This window comes from Anolis carolinensis, chromosome 3 (assembly GCF_035594765.1).
Source record: "Anolis carolinensis isolate JA03-04 chromosome 3, rAnoCar3.1.pri, whole genome shotgun sequence".
In the NCBI taxonomy this organism is placed as follows: Eukaryota; Metazoa; Chordata; class Lepidosauria; order Squamata; family Dactyloidae; genus Anolis; species Anolis carolinensis.
Window position 1 is genome coordinate 280,957,322 of NC_085843.1, and position 18,361 is coordinate 280,975,682.

An 18,361-nucleotide genomic window follows, 5' to 3' on the forward strand; every position below is an offset into this window, starting at 1 on the left:
AACTGAAAAAGGCCACCCTGCTGGGATCTGCGCTCATCATCTGAAAATATATCACACAGTCCTAAACGCTTGGGAAGTGTTCGACTTGTGATTTTGTGATACGAAATCCAGCATGTCTATCTTGTTTGCTGTGTCAGACTGTGTTGTTGTGTCAATAATAATAATAATAATAATAATAATAATAATAATAATAGGAAACCTATTAGGTATGCTTTGGAGTTACTGCCTCTCAACTTTGCATCCCTCACAGGGTTGAGTCAATTCTAAACAATCCCCTTTTATTTCAAAATCCCATTAGAAAATAAACATGGGTTTTTCCCCCACCAAAACTTTCAAGAAGGAGGAGGTGGTGGCAGTACAAAACTAAAAGCAGAATTCTGGGAAATATAGTTTGGGAAGGTGAGGACCCCTATGGTAGAAAATTCAAAAGACCCCCCACCCTAAGCTACATTTCTCGGAATTCTGCTTGCTTCCCACGTCAAAGCCTCAATGTGAGCGTGGTCTCTGCCTGTCTCTCTCTGGACCGGCTGTTTGCCAGAGGGGCTTTTTCCTTGCCTGGCCATTCAGCCAAGCAACCCTGGGACCCCCGTGCAGGTCCCTTTGGGGGAAAAGCAGGACTTCTCCCTCTACTCCGGCTTCACCATCTTCCTCGGGGCTCTTTGAGGGAACCAATCTAGTCCCTTTGTGGGAGAAACGGCACCCACGATGGAGACCTGGAGCCATTTATAAGACTTACATAAATAACTCTTCTGAAAAATCATAGATCAATGTTTTGAACCTTAAGTTTTTTGCGTGGGCGCCCCTCGGGTTTCTTAATATCAAGTCATATGTACGAATCTTGTGCAATAGATATGACAAACAAGGCACAAAATAAACAGTTACAGTTAATCAGCCCAAATATTTAGACGAGCCCAAAGACATGGTTTGTTTCAGAGTCTGTGGAAGAATTCAGAGCAACTTTGGTTAATGTGATTCAAAGCAACTTTGGCCTGCGTTAAACCAGATCATCTGCCACTTGCGATTCTAACATTCTCACCTACATTTAGAGTTGCAAAGGAACCTCACTAAAGGTGTAACACTTTGGGATAGGGTTGCCAACTTTTGGAGCTGTTTCTGAAGCTGTGTCTTCACTTGATAGGTATATCAGTAACTACAAGCCCATGAGATACGGTACATCCTGAAGAGGTATATTTTCCCCCCCGATCCATATCGGTTAAGTCATGCTAAAACTCTGCTACAGAAGGCTGCAGGAAATACTGATAATATGCAACCAGAGCAAATATTTGCCCCAAACATTTACATCTAGGACTGGATTAACCATTAAGCAAAACAAGTCCTTGCTTGGGGCATTAAGGGAAGGAAGGCACCGCAGAAATTTTCCATTGCCGGATTTATCATTTTACTTTGGTTCCACAAAAGAGGGATCCCACAAGAACAGGCTTTGCAATTAGGAAACAGTAGGAGAACACAAACATCAGTTGGAGGCCCTTATCCCCAGCAATATGCTATGCTGATAATATAATATATATAATATACAATAATATATAATAATGTCATATATTGTATGTGCATATGATGTTGATGATATTGCTGTAACGTGACGCAGTGTGGTGCTAATAACAATACGATTTAGTAGTATTCATTGTATGTTGTATGTTGCATGTGGTGTTTGTTTCTGGTAGTATTGCGGTGTGGTGCGATATGGTGATGTGTAGTGTTGGTGTTTTGCTGTGCTGGTAATATGACTTATTGTATGTATATATTATTTGTAAGCTGCTCTGAGTCCCCTTCGGAGTGAGAAGGGCGGGATAGAAATGTAGTAAATAAATAAATAAAGTGGAAGTATTAAAAAAACAACCATTATTTTCCATTTTACTATAAAATGTGTTTCATATAGAAAAGTAGGATGTTATCTTATGGTTTATGATTGTTTATATTTTGAATTAGATATCTATATTGGGCACCAAGGTTGTTGAGATCTATAGTATTGCTGCATATGCATGTATTTGACTAAGTTTCTGTGGGATCACTACTTGTGTATGTGTGTGTTAAGGGAAAAACACCTGGTCAATTACAACTCATAGTTGGGTAATGAGACCAATCAAGGCTAACAAGCTTGAACCACTCCCTGAATGGGATATAACCTGGGAAATGTTAGTAATGTTTTTTGAGACTTACTGAATCACTTGCTTCAGAACTTACAAGGAGTAAGTTCCTGGCTGAGAGCCTACTATTCTTGTCACCTTGCATCATCGAAGAAATCTTCAAAGAAGATGCATGGATTTAATGCAAAGAACTTTATGTGAGTTTTGTTGCTTCAGATGGACTGAGTAATTTTGAAGCTGGAGGTTTTGTGTTTTTGAAGCTGCTTGTTTAATTTTCTCCTTGACTCTGCTACTTAAGAGTAAACTTTGATTTTTCCATTTTCTTGGATTGTTTTCTTTTGTTCATTGTGGATGCACAAAAGGGCTGGATAAGTCTGGACAGGACTGCACGCAGTTTGTTTTTCCACAAACCCGTAACACATAGGTCTTGCTTACACCATTCCCCAACTCCCATGGAAGAGTTGTTGTTCAGGCACTTAGATAGCTTCCTGGCTTTATGCAAGCTGACCTAAACAGGGCTACGCTAGTATTCTGGCTTTGCCCAGGGTTGCATAAAAAGCCATTCAGCCTCTCCTTATGCAATGGTTTCACCAGACAGCGCCTGGGTACAGATCTGCGCCAACCCAAATGGAAATTGGTTGACCATGGAAGCCACCTTCCTTTGCAATTCGGCTGGCGCCATGCGTCTCTGACGCCCAGACCCCTGCGCAAGGATGCTGGGGGAACTTTATGCTCTGCCAGCTCCTAATACGATCTTGGCCAGTGAGGACTACAGTCTGGAACATGGACTACAGTCTGGAACACTTCGGCAGAAAAAATGGAAATCAAAGATACAGAATGGGGGACGCCTGGCTTGACAGCAGTGTGTGCGAAAAAGACCTTGGAGTCCTCGTGGAGTCCTCGTGGACAACAAGTTAAACATGAGCCAACAATGTGATGCGGCTGCTAAAAAAGCCAACGGGATTCTGGCCTGCATCAATAGGGGAATAGCGTCTAGATCCAGGAAGTTATGCTCCCCCTCTATTCTGCCTTGGTCAGACCACACCTGGAATACTGTGTCCAATTCTGGGCACTACATTTGAAGGGAGATGTTGACAAGCTGGAAAGCGTCCAGAGGAGGGCGACTAAAATGATTAAGGGTCTGGAGAACAAGCCCTATGAGGAGCGGCTTAAAGAGCTGGGCATGTTTAGCCTGCAGAAGAGAAGGCTGAGAGGAGACATGAGAGCCATGTACAAATACGTGAAGGGAAGTCATAGGGAAGAGGGAGCAAGCTTGTTTTCTGCTGCCCTGCAGACTAGGACACGGAACAATGGCTTCAAACTACAGGAAAGGAGATTCCACCTGAACATCAGGAAGAACTTCCTCACTGTGAGAAAGGCTGTTCGACAGTGGAACTCTCTCCCCGGGGCTGTGGTGGAGGCTCCTTCTTTGGAGGCTTTTAAGCAGAGGCTGGATGGCCATCTGTCGGGGGTGCTTTGAATGCGATTTCCTGCTTCTTAGCAGGGGGTTGGACTAGATGGCCCATGTGGTCTCTTCCAACTCTACTATTCTATGATTCTATGATTCTATGATTCTATGGAGAGCACATGGAGTGGGATTTTGGTATCCACGTGCTTTTTGTATAATCTCTGAAAGAACCTATGCACCTATAAGCTCAAGAGTTTAGAAAAACTACAACTTCCAGAAACACATCGCCACTGTAGTTGAGGAATTCCAAAAGCCGCATAGTTAAAAACTGGAATCTTTCCCTGTCTTTTCCAATCCATCTGTTTTTTCCTAAAATCCATGTGTATTTAGATGTTTACTACCGTGTTTCCCTGAAAATAAGACAGTGTCTTATTTTAATTTTTGCTCCCAAAGATGCGCTAGGTCTTATCTTCAGGGGATGTCTTATTTTTCCATGAAGAAGAATTCACATTTATTGTTGAACAAAAAATGAACATTTATTATATACTGTATGGTAGTTTTCATCGCAAACCAGCATAACCAGACAAACTGAATCCTATCAAGAATTTTGTGTTATAATTTGGAACAAAAAACTAAAATTTACTACATCAATAGAGATTCGGGAAAATTGGTACAAGATGTTTTTTAGATGGTACTATACACCAGCTAAATTAGCTAAATTTAATAAAAACAGCTCCAATAAATGTTGGAAATGTAATAAAGAAATAGGTACCTTTTTCCACCAGTGGTGGAAATGTAAAAAAGTTAAAGAATACTGGAACAACATACATAAAGCAACACAAAAAAATTTAAAAGTAAATTTCCCTATGATACCTGAAATGTACCTGTTAGGCATTACAAATGTGAAACTGAATAAAAATCAGGATAAAATGTTCTTCCTTATAGGGACAGCTGCAAGACCTGTTTTAGCTAACATCTGGAAGCAAAAAAATATACCTGCTATCGAAGACTGGACTATAAAATTGTTTGATTTAATACAAATGGACAGTTTAACACAGAAACTAAATGACATCAAGGATAAAACAGATTGGTCTGGTTTCAACACTTTTATCCGAAACGGAGGAAACACTCTCATAATAGACCTATCTGACGTATGAAATCACTAAAATCTAAAGAAGGAAAACTGGGAAACACAAAGGACAATGATGAATCCACAAAAAGTATTTCCCCAAGAGGACAATGGGAAGTCCTTTTATATATTTTTTCCATTTTTTTCCCCATTTTTTTCTCTTTTCTTTTGTTTGTTTTTTGTTTTGTTTATTCTTCAGCACTTTCCCGTCACTATCCTATACTTATTATGTTTTCCTACCAATAAAATTATTATAATAAAAAAAGAATTTTGTGTTATTACACTTATTTCCATGTACAACACTCTATGGTATATCCTGCATGCTCTGGTGTTCTGTTCGTTGGGCATGCTTCCAAACAAAAACGTTGCTAGGTCTTACTTTCGGGGGAGGCTTTATATTTAGCAATTCAGCAAAACCTCTACTAGGTCTTATTTTCCAGGGATGTCTTATTTTAGGGGAAACAGGGTAGCAGATGCATCATCTGTTAGAGGATCACATAGCATATGCATCCAAGGTCCCTGCCCTACATTTTATATTTACTTCTGAAATGTATATTCTGTGCCTCCACGGCTCATTAGCATTCCCTGGGTGGCCAAAATGCAACAAGGCCATTACCAATAAAGCGCTATAAATAAAAAACCAATATGCAATAATATAAAATAATCCTATAATCCAACAGAGAAACACAAGGGAGACTTCTCCAGCAGAATCTAATCAGTAACTATAAACAGGGTTAATAAAGGATCTTCTCCTGTCCTGTCCACAGAAGTGTGTATGTGCCAGGGCTCTTTCAGAAGTTAGGCTTTGGCTGGGCTAAGTGTTGGGCAGAAACATGATGCACACAATTCCCTCTCCTATGTGTAGGTTGATACAAAGAATCATAATAAACTAGTAAAATGTGGGCTAGATGATACTATGGTTAGGTGGATTTGTAATTGGTTGAGTGAACGAAACCATCCATGATTCTCCTTCTTCCTGGAAAGAAGTGACTAGTGGAGTGCCACAGGATTTGGTCCTGGGCCCAGTACTGTTCAACATCTTTATTAATCACTTGAATGATGAAGGTTAGAAGGCATGCTTATCAAGTTCACAATGACATCAAACTGGGAGGGAGAGCTAATACATACTCCAAAAGACAGGATCAGAATGCAAAATGACTTTAACAGATTAGAGAGCTGGGCCAAAACTAACAAAATGAATTTCGCCAAGGAGAAATGTAGGATACTACACTAATCTCTACCCCATATAGTTTTTTGTAAACATCTGGCTGGCAATAAACCAAGGCTGGCCTCTACACTGTAGAATGAATGCTGTTTGACACCACTTTAACTGACATGGTTCAATGTTCTGGAATCCTGGGAGCTGTGGTTTGCAATAGCATTCGGTGCAGAGAATGCAATAGTACTCTTTGGCAAAGAAGGCAAAAGACCTTCTAAAATTACAACTCACATTATTCCATAGCAATGAGCTGTGGCTGTGGTGCAAAGCTGCATTCATTCTATAGTGAAAATGCACTCTGATTGTGCTGCATCAGAAACAGAAGTGGTTCTTACATTTTTATCTCCACTCTATGGGCTGAGTTCACCCCCAAAGAGACCAAAACAGCCCAAGAACAATGACTTCATTTTGGGGGGTCCTCCATAGCAGCACATCGCTCCCCCAATGTAGCTAACCAGAGCAAAAAATCATTCTGGTGTGAGAGAATTGGCCATCTGCAAGGACGTTGCCCAGAGGACACTCAGATGTTTTGATGTTTTACCATCCTAGTGGGAGGCTTCTGTCATGTCCTCGCATGGGGCTGGAGCTGATAGAGGGAGCTCATCCACGCTCTCCATGGGTGGGATTCAAACTGGCAACGTTCAGGTTAGCAACCCAACCTTCAAGTCAGCAGTTCTGCCGGCACAAGGGTTTAACCCACTGTGCCATTAGGAGCATTTCTAAAAGCTCCATTTCTAAAAGTGCAAATATACAATTGGCATCTATCGCATTTCATGTCAATGGTGCAATCCATATTCACAGGTCTGATATATGTAGTTTCACTTATCCATGGCTTAACATATTCATATATAAGCTACATCCTTTTCTCCAAACCTCTGTCATTTGTCCCATCAAAAATACATTTGGGCAGCCAAATCAAAAATACCCTAAAATCGTGTACCTGGGTGGCTGAGATACTGACACCATTCCTTTCTGATGATTCAGCATATACAGTAGAGTCTCACTTATCCAACATTTTGGATTATACAACACAGTTTGCCTCCCGCTTGGATCCATGACTTTTTCTCTAGGCAGCAAGGATTGAACATTTTATGGATTTAATTTCCAACAATGTTGCTACTGTAAGTTCAATGTATGCAACTCTGTATTTGTAATCAATTTTTAAGTAGCCAATGTTTTTGTAGTCAATGTTTTCAATATGATGTTTTGGTGCTAAGTGAATAAATACAGTAATGACTGCATAATGTTACTGTGTTTTGGACTGCTTTTTCTATAGATTTGTTGTAAAACATGATGGTTTTGGTGCTTAATTTGTAAAATCATAATGTAATTTGACATTTAATAGGATTTTCCTTAATGCCTCCTTATTATCCAACGTTTTCACTTATCCAACGTTCTGCTGGCCCATTTATGTTGGATAAGTGAGATGCTACTGTACAAGCTTTGTTTTATGCACAAAATGATTCAAATATTGTGCATAAAATAACTTTCCAGCTAAGGTTATGAGCCACATATGAAACATAAATGAACTTTGTTTGGACTCGGATCCCATCTGCAAAATATCTCATTATGTACATATTCCCATATCCGGAAAAAAAATTCAAAATTTCAAACCCTTCTGATCCCAAGCATATCAGACAAGTATTTGCTATTACCCATAGTTTCATGTATCCACATGAAATCTGGGAACATACCCCCATGGATATGCTGTATTTATTTAAATATTAATTTATATATTTATATGATGCTCGTGACAGCATCAATGGACCTACCTAAAGTCATAAATCCCATTAGATGCCCAAATGATTTGCAATGTATAATTAATGCAGTTTGAGACCACTTCATTTGCCATGGCTCAGTGCTATGAAGTCCTGGGAGGTGTAGCTTGGTGAAGTGTCTGCACTTTTTGGCCAAGAAAATTAAAGACTTTGTAAAACCATAACTCCCAGTTTCCACAGAATTGAGCCAATACAGCTAAAGTGATGTCCATTTGCATTTTCTACAGTGTAGATTCATCCTATTTATTCCAGAAAGCCTTTGGAAACAAACAAGCAAGAACAGGGCTGCGTTCCTAGTGTGTTGTGCTATTTTTTATTCTATGCTTTCAAATTTCCAGTGCTTTTAATTCCACGAACCATTGAGCACCATATTAATCTCAATTCTCGGTATGCTTTTAACTACATGTGGCTTTACTTATACTTGTGGGGGAAGTTACAATTGTGGCAATAGTGTCAAAATTGTGACTAAGTAGCAATCTACAGTGAAACAGTTATCTAATTTAACTCATTTGTAAGTACAGTAGAGTCTTGCTTATCCAACATAAACGGGCCGACAGAACGTTGGATAAGCGAAAATGTTGGATAATAAGGAGGGATGAAGGAAAAGCCTATTAAACATCAAATTATGTTATGGTTTTACAAATTAAGCACCAAAACATCATGTTTTACATGTCTGTCACTTGTTTGAGAATGTGACTGCACTTGTGTTGTTGTTGGGTGTGTTGTCCCACTGTGAATTGCTGCCTAGAGAAACAGCTGTGGATCCGGGCAGGAGGCAGACTGCGTTGGATAATACAGAATGTTGGATAAGTGAAGGTTGGATAAGTGAGACTCAGGGGATACAGGATTCAGAATATAGATTGGCAGATGGATAGACAAGAGAGAGAGAAAGTGAGAGAGAATGAGAGAATGGGAAAATGATAAGATAGATAAATAGATAGTCATCACCATCATCATAGGTGATCCCTCATGGCCAAGTCTGATTGTCTTCCAGAGGGAACATTTTGGTGGAGAGTCCGTTCTGGATCTGCATGGCTTTCTTTTGCAGCGAAGACATAGATTTCCAGATGAAAAACAGTCATGACAAGGTTTAGCTTGAAGCATCTTCTTCTTCTTGGTACGTTTCTTCCTTTCACCCTCTATTCACGACCCTTCAAAATCCACAACACTCTTGGTCACAGCTGACCTCCAGTTTGAAAGTTCAAGGGCCAGGTTTTCCCAGTTCTTGCTGTTTATGCCACATTTCAAGGTTAGTTTTAAGCCCATCTTTAGAGCTCTTTTGTTGTCCACCAATAATCCATTTTCTGTTCTTGAGTTGAAAATAAAGTAACTTCTTTGGGAGATGGTGATCAGGCATTTGGACAATGTGGCCAGACCATAAATGGTAGATAGCATAGAGACAGATAAACAGACTGTATCAATCAAATAGATAGATAGATAGATAGATAGATAGATAGATAGATAGATAGATAGATAGAAGTAGACAGACAGACAGATCCAGATGTTCCAAAATTTGACAAAATACAAAATACTTCTGGTCTGAGGTATTTCGGATAAAGAATATCCAACCTGTCTTCCAAATTTAAGTCATGAAGGTGCACAACCGAGAGATGCGGCACCTTAAAGAATAACAAGCGCTTATTGGCAATAACTCTCAAGGATGACTGCTCGCTTCTCTTGTTGCATTTCTTTCAGTTATGGGAACCTTTCTTAGAGTCAGGATTTACTAAGAAGGGTTTAATAATTTCCTTCCTCCAAAGCTACAATACTGGGACTTGCCCAAGATCATCCAGTTGGTTTCCATTGCTGAGCAGGGAATTCAAACCCCGATCTCCTTGATCCCTAGCCCAATATTCAAGCCTTTGCACTGTGAGCACCACTACACCATGTGGCAGCTCGCTTTGTCTTCTGACAAATAACACCACTAGATCTACCCAAGAAGATGCATCCAAACTGTATAGTTATATCAGTTTCATACCATTTCAACACTCATGGCAAGAGTCATGCAATGGGTTAAACACTTGTGCCAGCTGAACTGCTGACCTGAAGGTTGGGTTGCTGACCTGAAGGTTGCCGGTTCAAATCCGTGAGATGGGGTGAGCTCCCGCCTGTCAGCTCTAGCTTGCGGGGACATGAGAGAAGACTCCCAGCAGGATTTAAACACAGCAGGGCATCCCCTGGGCAATGTCTCTGCAGATAGCCAATTCTCTCACACCAGAAGCGACTTTCAGTATGTTCTCAAGTTGCTTCTGACACAATTTTAAAAAACACTCATGGCTCAGGGTTGTTGTATGTTTTCTGGGCTGTATGGCCATGTTCTAGAAGTATTCCCTCCTGACGTTTTGCCCACATCTATGGCAGGCATCCTCAGAGGTTGTGAGGTACCTCACAACCTCAGAGGATGCCTGCCATAGATGTGGGTGAAACGTCAGGAGAGAATACTTCTAGAACATTGCCATACAGCCCGGAAAACATACAACAACCCATTGATCCCGGCCATGAAAGCCTTCGACAACACACATGGCTCGGTTCTAATGAATCCTGGGATTTGTAGTCTAGCAAGCTCCAATCCAGTACTTCTCAAGCTATCTAATGCAGGAGACTTGACAGTCACTCCACACACACACATGTGCACCATGTGCTAGGGATCAGTAGCACATTTGTGCCATTTTATTATTGTATTCTACCTTGCTATTGCATGGCATAAACTGCCACGCATAGCGTTATGCATGAATTCTACCACAAGACAACATTACTATAAGTGGCAAAGTTAAGCAACAGAATCAAGACACCAAAACTACAACCAAATGTGCATGTGCTCCATGTGCAACGCACATCGATGTACAAAGGATATATATCCACGTGGAATCCAGTTTGCACTATGGCATGCACCACATAGCACTACTATTTTCATGCTTTTGAATTGAAGATGCCCAGTCATTTCCATAAGAGAATTCACACATGTGTAAGACAACAATCTGGGCCCATTTGTGGTTTGAGTGTTGGATTACACTATATAAGACTATGATTTTTGTTCCTAGGTTAGAAGTGTCATTTCTTAATTGGTTTTACCATAAAAACATGGGGAAAGTTCATTAAACTGCCTAAACTTTGTTTTTGCAGGAGGGATATCCTGCAGCACATTTTGCTATAGTTATTTAACAAATATCTCATCGAGTCTTAAAAAATTAAACATAGTTTGTGGTATGAAAACGAAGTTTCTGGACTACAACAACTACTTTCAAAGTAAGTAACACACAATTAAACAGGAAATAACACTTTCAAACCAGGAACAATTTTGTCACATAGTGTTATGATTCAAATGACCAAGGTTCGAATCCCTACTTGGCCATAGAAATGCACTGGCTGACCTTGGATAAGTTACATTCTCTCAGCCTAAGAGGAAAGCAAGGGTAAACTCCCTCTGAACAAATTTCAGAAAGAAAACCCCAGGATAGTTCTGATTCAGCATTGCTGTAAGTCAGGAATAACTTGAAGGCACACAACATTACAATCAGACTTCGGACATTTGGAATCAAATTTTAGAAAGTAATCAGATTTTGAGAATTCCTGGTTTGGAAATTTCTGAAATTTGAATTTAAATTGGATTCTAAATATCCCACCTTATATGGCACCCAAAGTAGCTTACGACAAAGTTAAAACCAGAAAAATAATCCATTAAATAATGCCTTGAAGCTGAAATATGCAACTTGTGATGTTCCCCTTGTTTCTTCTGTTAATCGGTGTTTTCTTTTCCTTTCTAACCACTTTTCCATGCTGCCTTCTAAAGCACAGTGTGAAATTTAGTAGTAGTAGTAGTAGTAGAAATATTATTTCTTTAATTGTGTCAGAAGCGACTTGAGAACATACTGCAAGTCTCTTCTGGTGTGAGAGAATTGGCGATCTTCAAAGACATTGCCCAGGGGATACCCAGATGTGTTAGCTGGGAGGCTTTTCTCATGTCCCCGCAAGCTAGAGCTGACAGATGGGAGCTCACCCCATCTCGCGGATTCAAACCGGCAGCCTTCAGGTCATCAACCCAACCTTCAAGTCAGCAGTTCAGCTGGCACAAGGGTTTAACCCATTGTGCCACTGTGGCTCCCAGAAATATTATTATTATTATTATTATTATTATTATTATTATTATTATTAATAATAATAATAATAGGTAATAATAATAATAATAATAATAATAATAATAATAATAATAATACACAGTCCTAGACACTTGGGAAGTGTTTGACTTGTGATTTTGTGATACGAAATCCAGCATGTCTATCTTGTTTGCTGTGTCATACAATAAAATAATAACAGGTAAAGGTAAAGGTTTTCCCCTGACATTAAGTCTAGTCACTCTGGGCGTTGGTACTCCTCTCCATTTCTAAGCCAAAGAGTTGGAGTTGTCCGTAGACACCTCCAAGGTCATGTGGCCATAGGCATGACCGCATGAAACGCTGTTACCTTCCTGCAGTACCTATTGATCTACTCACATTTGCATGTTTTCGAACTGCTAGGTTGGCAGAAGCTGGGGCTAAGAGCGGGAGCTCCCCTTGCTTCCCTTATTCGAACCGCCGACCTTTCGGTCTGCATGTTCAGCAGCTCAGCAGTTTAATATGCTGCACCACCAAGGGCTCCAAATAATAATAATAATACCTCTAATATCCTAGCCCTTGGAAAGAGCTTGATATTCAGAGACAAATCTCAGACACTTGGACCTGATATGTATGCGTGCTGTATTGTCATGTACATGTAAATAATAATAATAATAATAATAATAATAATAATAATAATAATAATAATAATATGGCACCATTGGTGATACGTGCTCTAGAAGCAATTCTAAATAGGTAATATTAATAACAACAACAACAACAACAACAACAACAACAACAACAACAACAAACAGTCAAAGAAGAAGAACATGCCCTGGCAGAATACGTAAAGCAAAGTGAAGAACCTGCTTTGATTGAAGTCAAAAATCAGAAACTCCTCAAAGCACAGCAGACAAAAAATCAGTACATGAAAACCGCACTACAAACTAGAGCTGACAGCTGGCACAACAAAACATTGCATGGAAAGTTCCTTGACAAAATTGAAGGAAAAGCTGATAATGAGAAGACCTGGCTCTGGCTCACGAATGGGAATAATAATAATAATAATAATAATAATAATAATAATAACAACAACAACAACAACAACAACAACAACAACAACAACGATGATGATAAGGAGAAGACCTGACTCTGGCTCACGAGTGGGACCACGACAAAGGAGACAGAAGGCCTGATCCTTGCAGCCCCGGAGCAAGCCATCAGGACAAAGGCAATTCAGGCCAAGATCGAAAAATCAGCTGATGACCCAAAATGCAGACTGTGCAAGGAAACCAACAAAACCATTGATCATATCCTCAGCTGCAGTAAGAAAATCGCACAGACAGACTACAAACAGAGGCACAACCATGTGGCCCAAATGATCCATTGAAACTTATGCCTCAAGTACCACCTCCCAGCAGTAAAGAACTGGTGGGATCACAAACCTGCAAAAGTATTAGAAAATGAGCACGCAAAGATACTGTGGGACTTCCGAATCTGGGCTGACAAAATTCTGGAACACAACACACCAGACATCACAGTTGTGGAAAAGAAAAAGGTTTGGATCATTGATGTCGCCATCCCAGGTGACAGTCGCATTGATGAAAAACAACAGGAAAACTCAGCCGCTATCAGGACTTCAAGACTGAACTTCAAAGACTCTGGCAGAAACCAGTGCAGGTGGTCCCGGTGGTGATGGGCACATTCAGTGCTGTGCCAAAAGATCTCAGCCGGCAATTGGAAACAATAGACATTGACAAAATTACGATCTGCCAACTGCAAAAGGCCACCCTGCTGGGATCTGCACGCATCATCCGAAAATACATCACACAGTCCTAGACACTTGGGAAGTGTTCGACTTGTGGTTTTGTGATACGATATCCAGCATGTCTATCTTGTTTGCTGTGCCATACAATAAAATAATAATAATACCTCAAATATTCTAGACACTTGGGAAGAGAGTGATATTCAGAGACGAATCCCAGGCACTTGGACCCAATGTGTATGTGTGCTGTGTTGTTATGTACATGTAAATAATAATAACAATATGGCACCATTGGTGATATGTGCACTAGAAGCAATTCTGAATAGGCTGAATCTGAATGCACTCCTTTTCTGGGTAGGAATCTGAATCACTAATGACCAAAAACTCCTGTTGGTAACACCTGATGAACTTGTTGCTGTGCCTTTGAGTTGTTTCTGACTTAAGGCAACCCCAACCATGATTGGTTTAGAGAGGGCTTGGCTTGCTGTTTTTTCTTAATGTTGTGAGCTGCTTTGAGTCTCAGCCAAGAGACACAAACAAAGCACAAAGTGGGATAAAAATAAATAAATATTCCTCTGAGGCTGAGAGAATGTGACTTGCAGTGTTCGACTTCCTGTTGTGAGCTACTTTGAGCCTTAACCAAGAGATCCAAACAAAGCACAAAATGGGATAAAAATAGAATCATAGAATCGTAGAGTTGGAAGAGACCTCATGGGCCATCCAGTCCAACCCCCTGCAAGAAGCAGGAAAATCTCATTCAAAGCACCCCCGACAGATGGCCATCCAGCCTCTGCTTAAAAGCCTCCAAGGAAGGAGCCTCCACCACACTCCAGGGCAGAGAGTTCCACTGCTGAACAATTCTCTCTCGCAGTGAGGAAGTTCTTCCTGATGTTCAGGTGGAATCTCCTTTCCTGTAGTTTGAAGCCCTTGTTTCATTGTGTCCTCGTCTGCAGGGCAGCAGAAAACAAGCTTGCTCCCTCCTCCCTCTGACTTCCCCTCATATAGTTGTACATGGCTATCATGTCTTCTCTCAGCCTTCTCTTCTGCAGGCTAAACATCCCCAGCTCTTTAAGCCGCTCCTCATAGGGCTTGTTCTCCAGACCCTTGATCATTTTAGTCGCCCTCCTCTGGATGCTTTCCAGCTTAGAGTCAACATCTCCCTTCAACTGCGGTGCCCAGAATTGGAGACAGTGTGATTCCAGGTGTGGTGTGACCAAGGCAGAATAGAGGGGGAGCATGACTTCCCTGGATCAAGATCAGGGGTCCCCAAACTAAGGCTCGGGGGCCACATTGTGGCCCATGAAAGCCATTTATCCGGCCCCCGTGGCGGCGGCTCCCTCCTCTTCCCCTGAGGATTGTGGAAGCGATGCAAGGGAGGAGGGAAAGGCGCACACCTCCTCCTGAGCCTTCCAAAGCTTTGCTTGTTTATAATGGTATTTTAATTATTATTTATAATTAATTATTAAGGGATGCTTTGCTAGTGCTTTTGGTGCACAAAGGCAGAAGGGGTTTGGACCATTTGGCCCAAGGGGTCTCTTCCAGTCCTTATTATTATTATTATTATTATTATTATTATTATTGACACAAAAATACAGTATAACACAGCAAACGAGATCTATATGCTGGATTTTGTATCACAAAATCACAAGTCAAACACTTCCCAAGTGTTTAGGGCTGTGTGATGTATTATTATTGACACAACGACGTTGTATGACACAGCAAACAAGATAGACATGCTGGATTTCGTTTCACAAAACCACAAGTCGAACACTTCCCAAGTGTTTAGGGCTGTGTGATGTATTATTATTATTATTATTATTATTATTATTATTATTATTATTATTATTAACAACATTGTGGATGGGTGGCCATCTGTCGGGGGTGTTTTCATTGTGCTTTTGGTGCACAAAGGCAGAATGGGATTGGACTAAATGGCCCAAGGGGTCTCTTCCAACCCTCTTTATTATTTTGATGATGATGATGATGATTAAGATTAACATTGAGGCTGTATTTGTTCCTGTTTTGTTTGTTTACTTCCAAATAAGATATGTGCAGTGTGCATAGGAATTTGTTCATAATTTTTTAAAACTATAGTCTGGCCCTCCAACGGGTTGAAGGACCGTGATCTGGCCCCCTATTTAAAAAGTTTGGGGACTCCTGATCTAGATGCTATACCCCTATTTATGCAGGCCAGAATCCCGTTGGCTAAATAAATACATAAATAAATATTCCTCTGAGGCTGAGAGAATGTGACTTGCCCAAAGTCATGCAGTGAGCTTCCATGCCTGGGAAGGGATTTGAATCCTGCTCAGTTTATTTTTGTGGTAAAATTTGATGCCTCGGCTTATATTCAAGTCGGCTTATACTCGAGTATATACGGTAAATACATAAATAAATATTCCTCTGAGGCTGAGAGAATGTGACTTGCCGAAAGTCATGCAGTGAGCTTCCATGCCTGGGAAGGGATTTGAATCCTGCTCAGTTTATTTTTGTGGTAAAATTTGATGCCTCGGCTTATATTCAAGTCGGCTTATACTCGAGTATATACGGTAAATACATAAATAAATATTCCTCTGAGGTTGAGAGAATGTGACTTGCCGAAAGTCATGCACTGAGCTTCCATGCCTGGGAAGGGATTTGAATCCTGCTCAGTTTATTTTTGTGGTAAAATTTGATGCCTCGGCTTATATTCAAGTCGGCTTATATTCAAGTCGGTTCATGCGGCCCACCCTTGTTTTTACTGTTTCTTTGATTTCTTGTTGTAATGTATATTATTATCTATTGTATTGTTTTAATTGTGTTATGATATGTTGTTTTTATATTTTATTATATTGTATTGCTCTGGGCATGGCCCCATGTAAGCCACCCCGAGTCCCCGTTGGGGAGATGGTGGAGGGGTATAAATAAAGTTTTATTATTATTATATTATTATACTCGAGTATATACGGTAAATACATAAATAAATATTCCTCTGAGGTTGAGAGAATGTGATTTGCCGAAAGTCATGCAGCGAGCTTCCATGCTTGGGAAGGGATTTGAATCCTGCTCAGTTTATTTTTGTGGTAAAATTTGATGCCTCGGCTAATATTCAAGTCGGCTTATACTCGAGTATATACGGTAAATACATAAATAAATATTCCTCTGAGGTTGAGAGAATGTGATTTGCCGAAAGTCATGCAGCGAGCTTCCATGCTTGGGAAGGGATTTGAATCCTGCTCAGTTTTTTTGTGGTAAAATTTGATGCCTCGGCTTATATTCAAGTCGGCTTATACTCGAGTATATACGGTAAATACATAAATAAATATTCCTCTGAGGTTGAGAGAATGTGACTTGCCGAAAGTCATGCAGTGAGCTTCCATGCCTGGGAAGGGATTTGAATCCTGCTCAGTTTTTTTGTGGTAAAATTTGATGCCTCAGCTTATATTCGGGTCGGCTTATATTCGAGTATATAGGGTAAATACATAAATAAATATTCCTCTGAGGCTGAGAGAATGTGACTTGCCGAAAGTCATGCAGTGAGCTTCCATGCCTGGGAAGGGATTTGAATCCTGCTCAGTTTTTTTGTGGTAAAATTTGATGCCTCGGCTTATATTCGGGTCGGCTTATATTCGAGTATATAGGGTAAATACATAAATAAATATTCCTCTGAGGCTGAGAGAATGTGACTTGCCGAAAGTCATGCAGTGGGTTTCCATGCCTTCGTAGGGATTTGAATACTGCTCTCTAGAGTCCTTGTCCATGCTGGCTCACTGATCTAATAATAACGTCCCTCAATTGCAAGAAGCAAAAAAAGAAAACAGCAGCAGAAACTAAACAAAAAAAAGAATTAATTATCTAATCTAGGTCATTTTGGCACCTTTGGCCCCTTTTCCCCCAGTGCTCTTTCTTCTCCTGGTGGTCATTGTGGGCTGCGCGGCCAACCTGCCAGCTGGAACCCCAGCCAGGGCTGGCCAGGCTGCTGGCCAGAAGGCCACCCGCTGCTCTTACCTCGCAAGACGCTGGGTGGCACAGGGTAGAGCTCCTTGGCCAGGGGGGCCGCGAGTGCCACCTCCGCCAGGCAGGAGAGCATCAGCAGGAGCAGGAGCAGCATCCGGGGGCTCATGTCCCGGGCAGAAAGCGGCCAAGGCGGAGAAATGGAGAAGAGCGAGCGGTGGGTTTCCTGGCTGCTCCGAGGCCGGAGGGTCCAGCACCCTTTCCTCTTTTCTCCCTCGTTTCCACCGGGCAGTGACAAGTGGGAACAATGCAGCGGCTGCCTTTGTATATATACAGTGCCACAGGGAAGGGGGGGACGGAGGGGACACAATTTCCCATGCTCGTGGGGGTGGACACAAACAGACGGATTCATTAAGGAGAGCAATGATGCCAAGCAGGGTCCTGCGATGGCTCTGGGGAGGGAGTGGTGTCGCCCAAGAAGGTGGCGGAGGACGGTAGCCGTGGTGGGGAGATCTAGTTTGGCTTCATTAGGGTATTGAGTTGAGCTGGGCCCTGGTTTGGCCGGCTGCGTTACAAAGGGAAGTCGGCTGGCTTCCCTCCGCTGAATGGGACCATTGTTTCCGGGACCCCGAGAAACACGGCACCATCAAAAGGCCCCCTAATGATCAGAGGCGACCCGCCTGGCTTGATCATTTTCATGCTTTTATCTCCGCCAATGCAATATTGTCAGTTCAGATCACTTTGGCCTCAAAGCGGGGCGAGAGGCCGGGCGGAGGGGCCGCGGTGGAAGCAGAGAGGAGGCCGTGGGGGGAAAACACACACAACACACCCACAACCCACCAGCACAAGCAGATGCAGCACTGCCAGGGCCATGGGTTGGCAAGGAGGATAAAGGAGACGTGTCATGGACAAACAACACAAAGGAACCAGCCT

General features: G+C 41.4%; 1 protein-coding gene across 1 annotated transcript in view; it reads right to left on the bottom strand.

Moving 5' to 3' along the window:
• The window catches only part of prss56 (serine protease 56), a 64,846-nt gene extending 46,687 nt beyond the window's left edge, over positions 1-18,159 (bottom strand). The window contains exon 1 of the mRNA XM_062976885.1: positions 17,483-18,159. Within this exon, the coding sequence (XP_062832955.1) occupies positions 17,483-17,840 (358 nt within the window). The 5' untranslated portion in view covers positions 17,841-18,159. The remainder of the gene's footprint in view (positions 1-17,482) is intronic.
• Between the last annotated feature and the right edge of the window lie 202 nt (positions 18,160-18,361).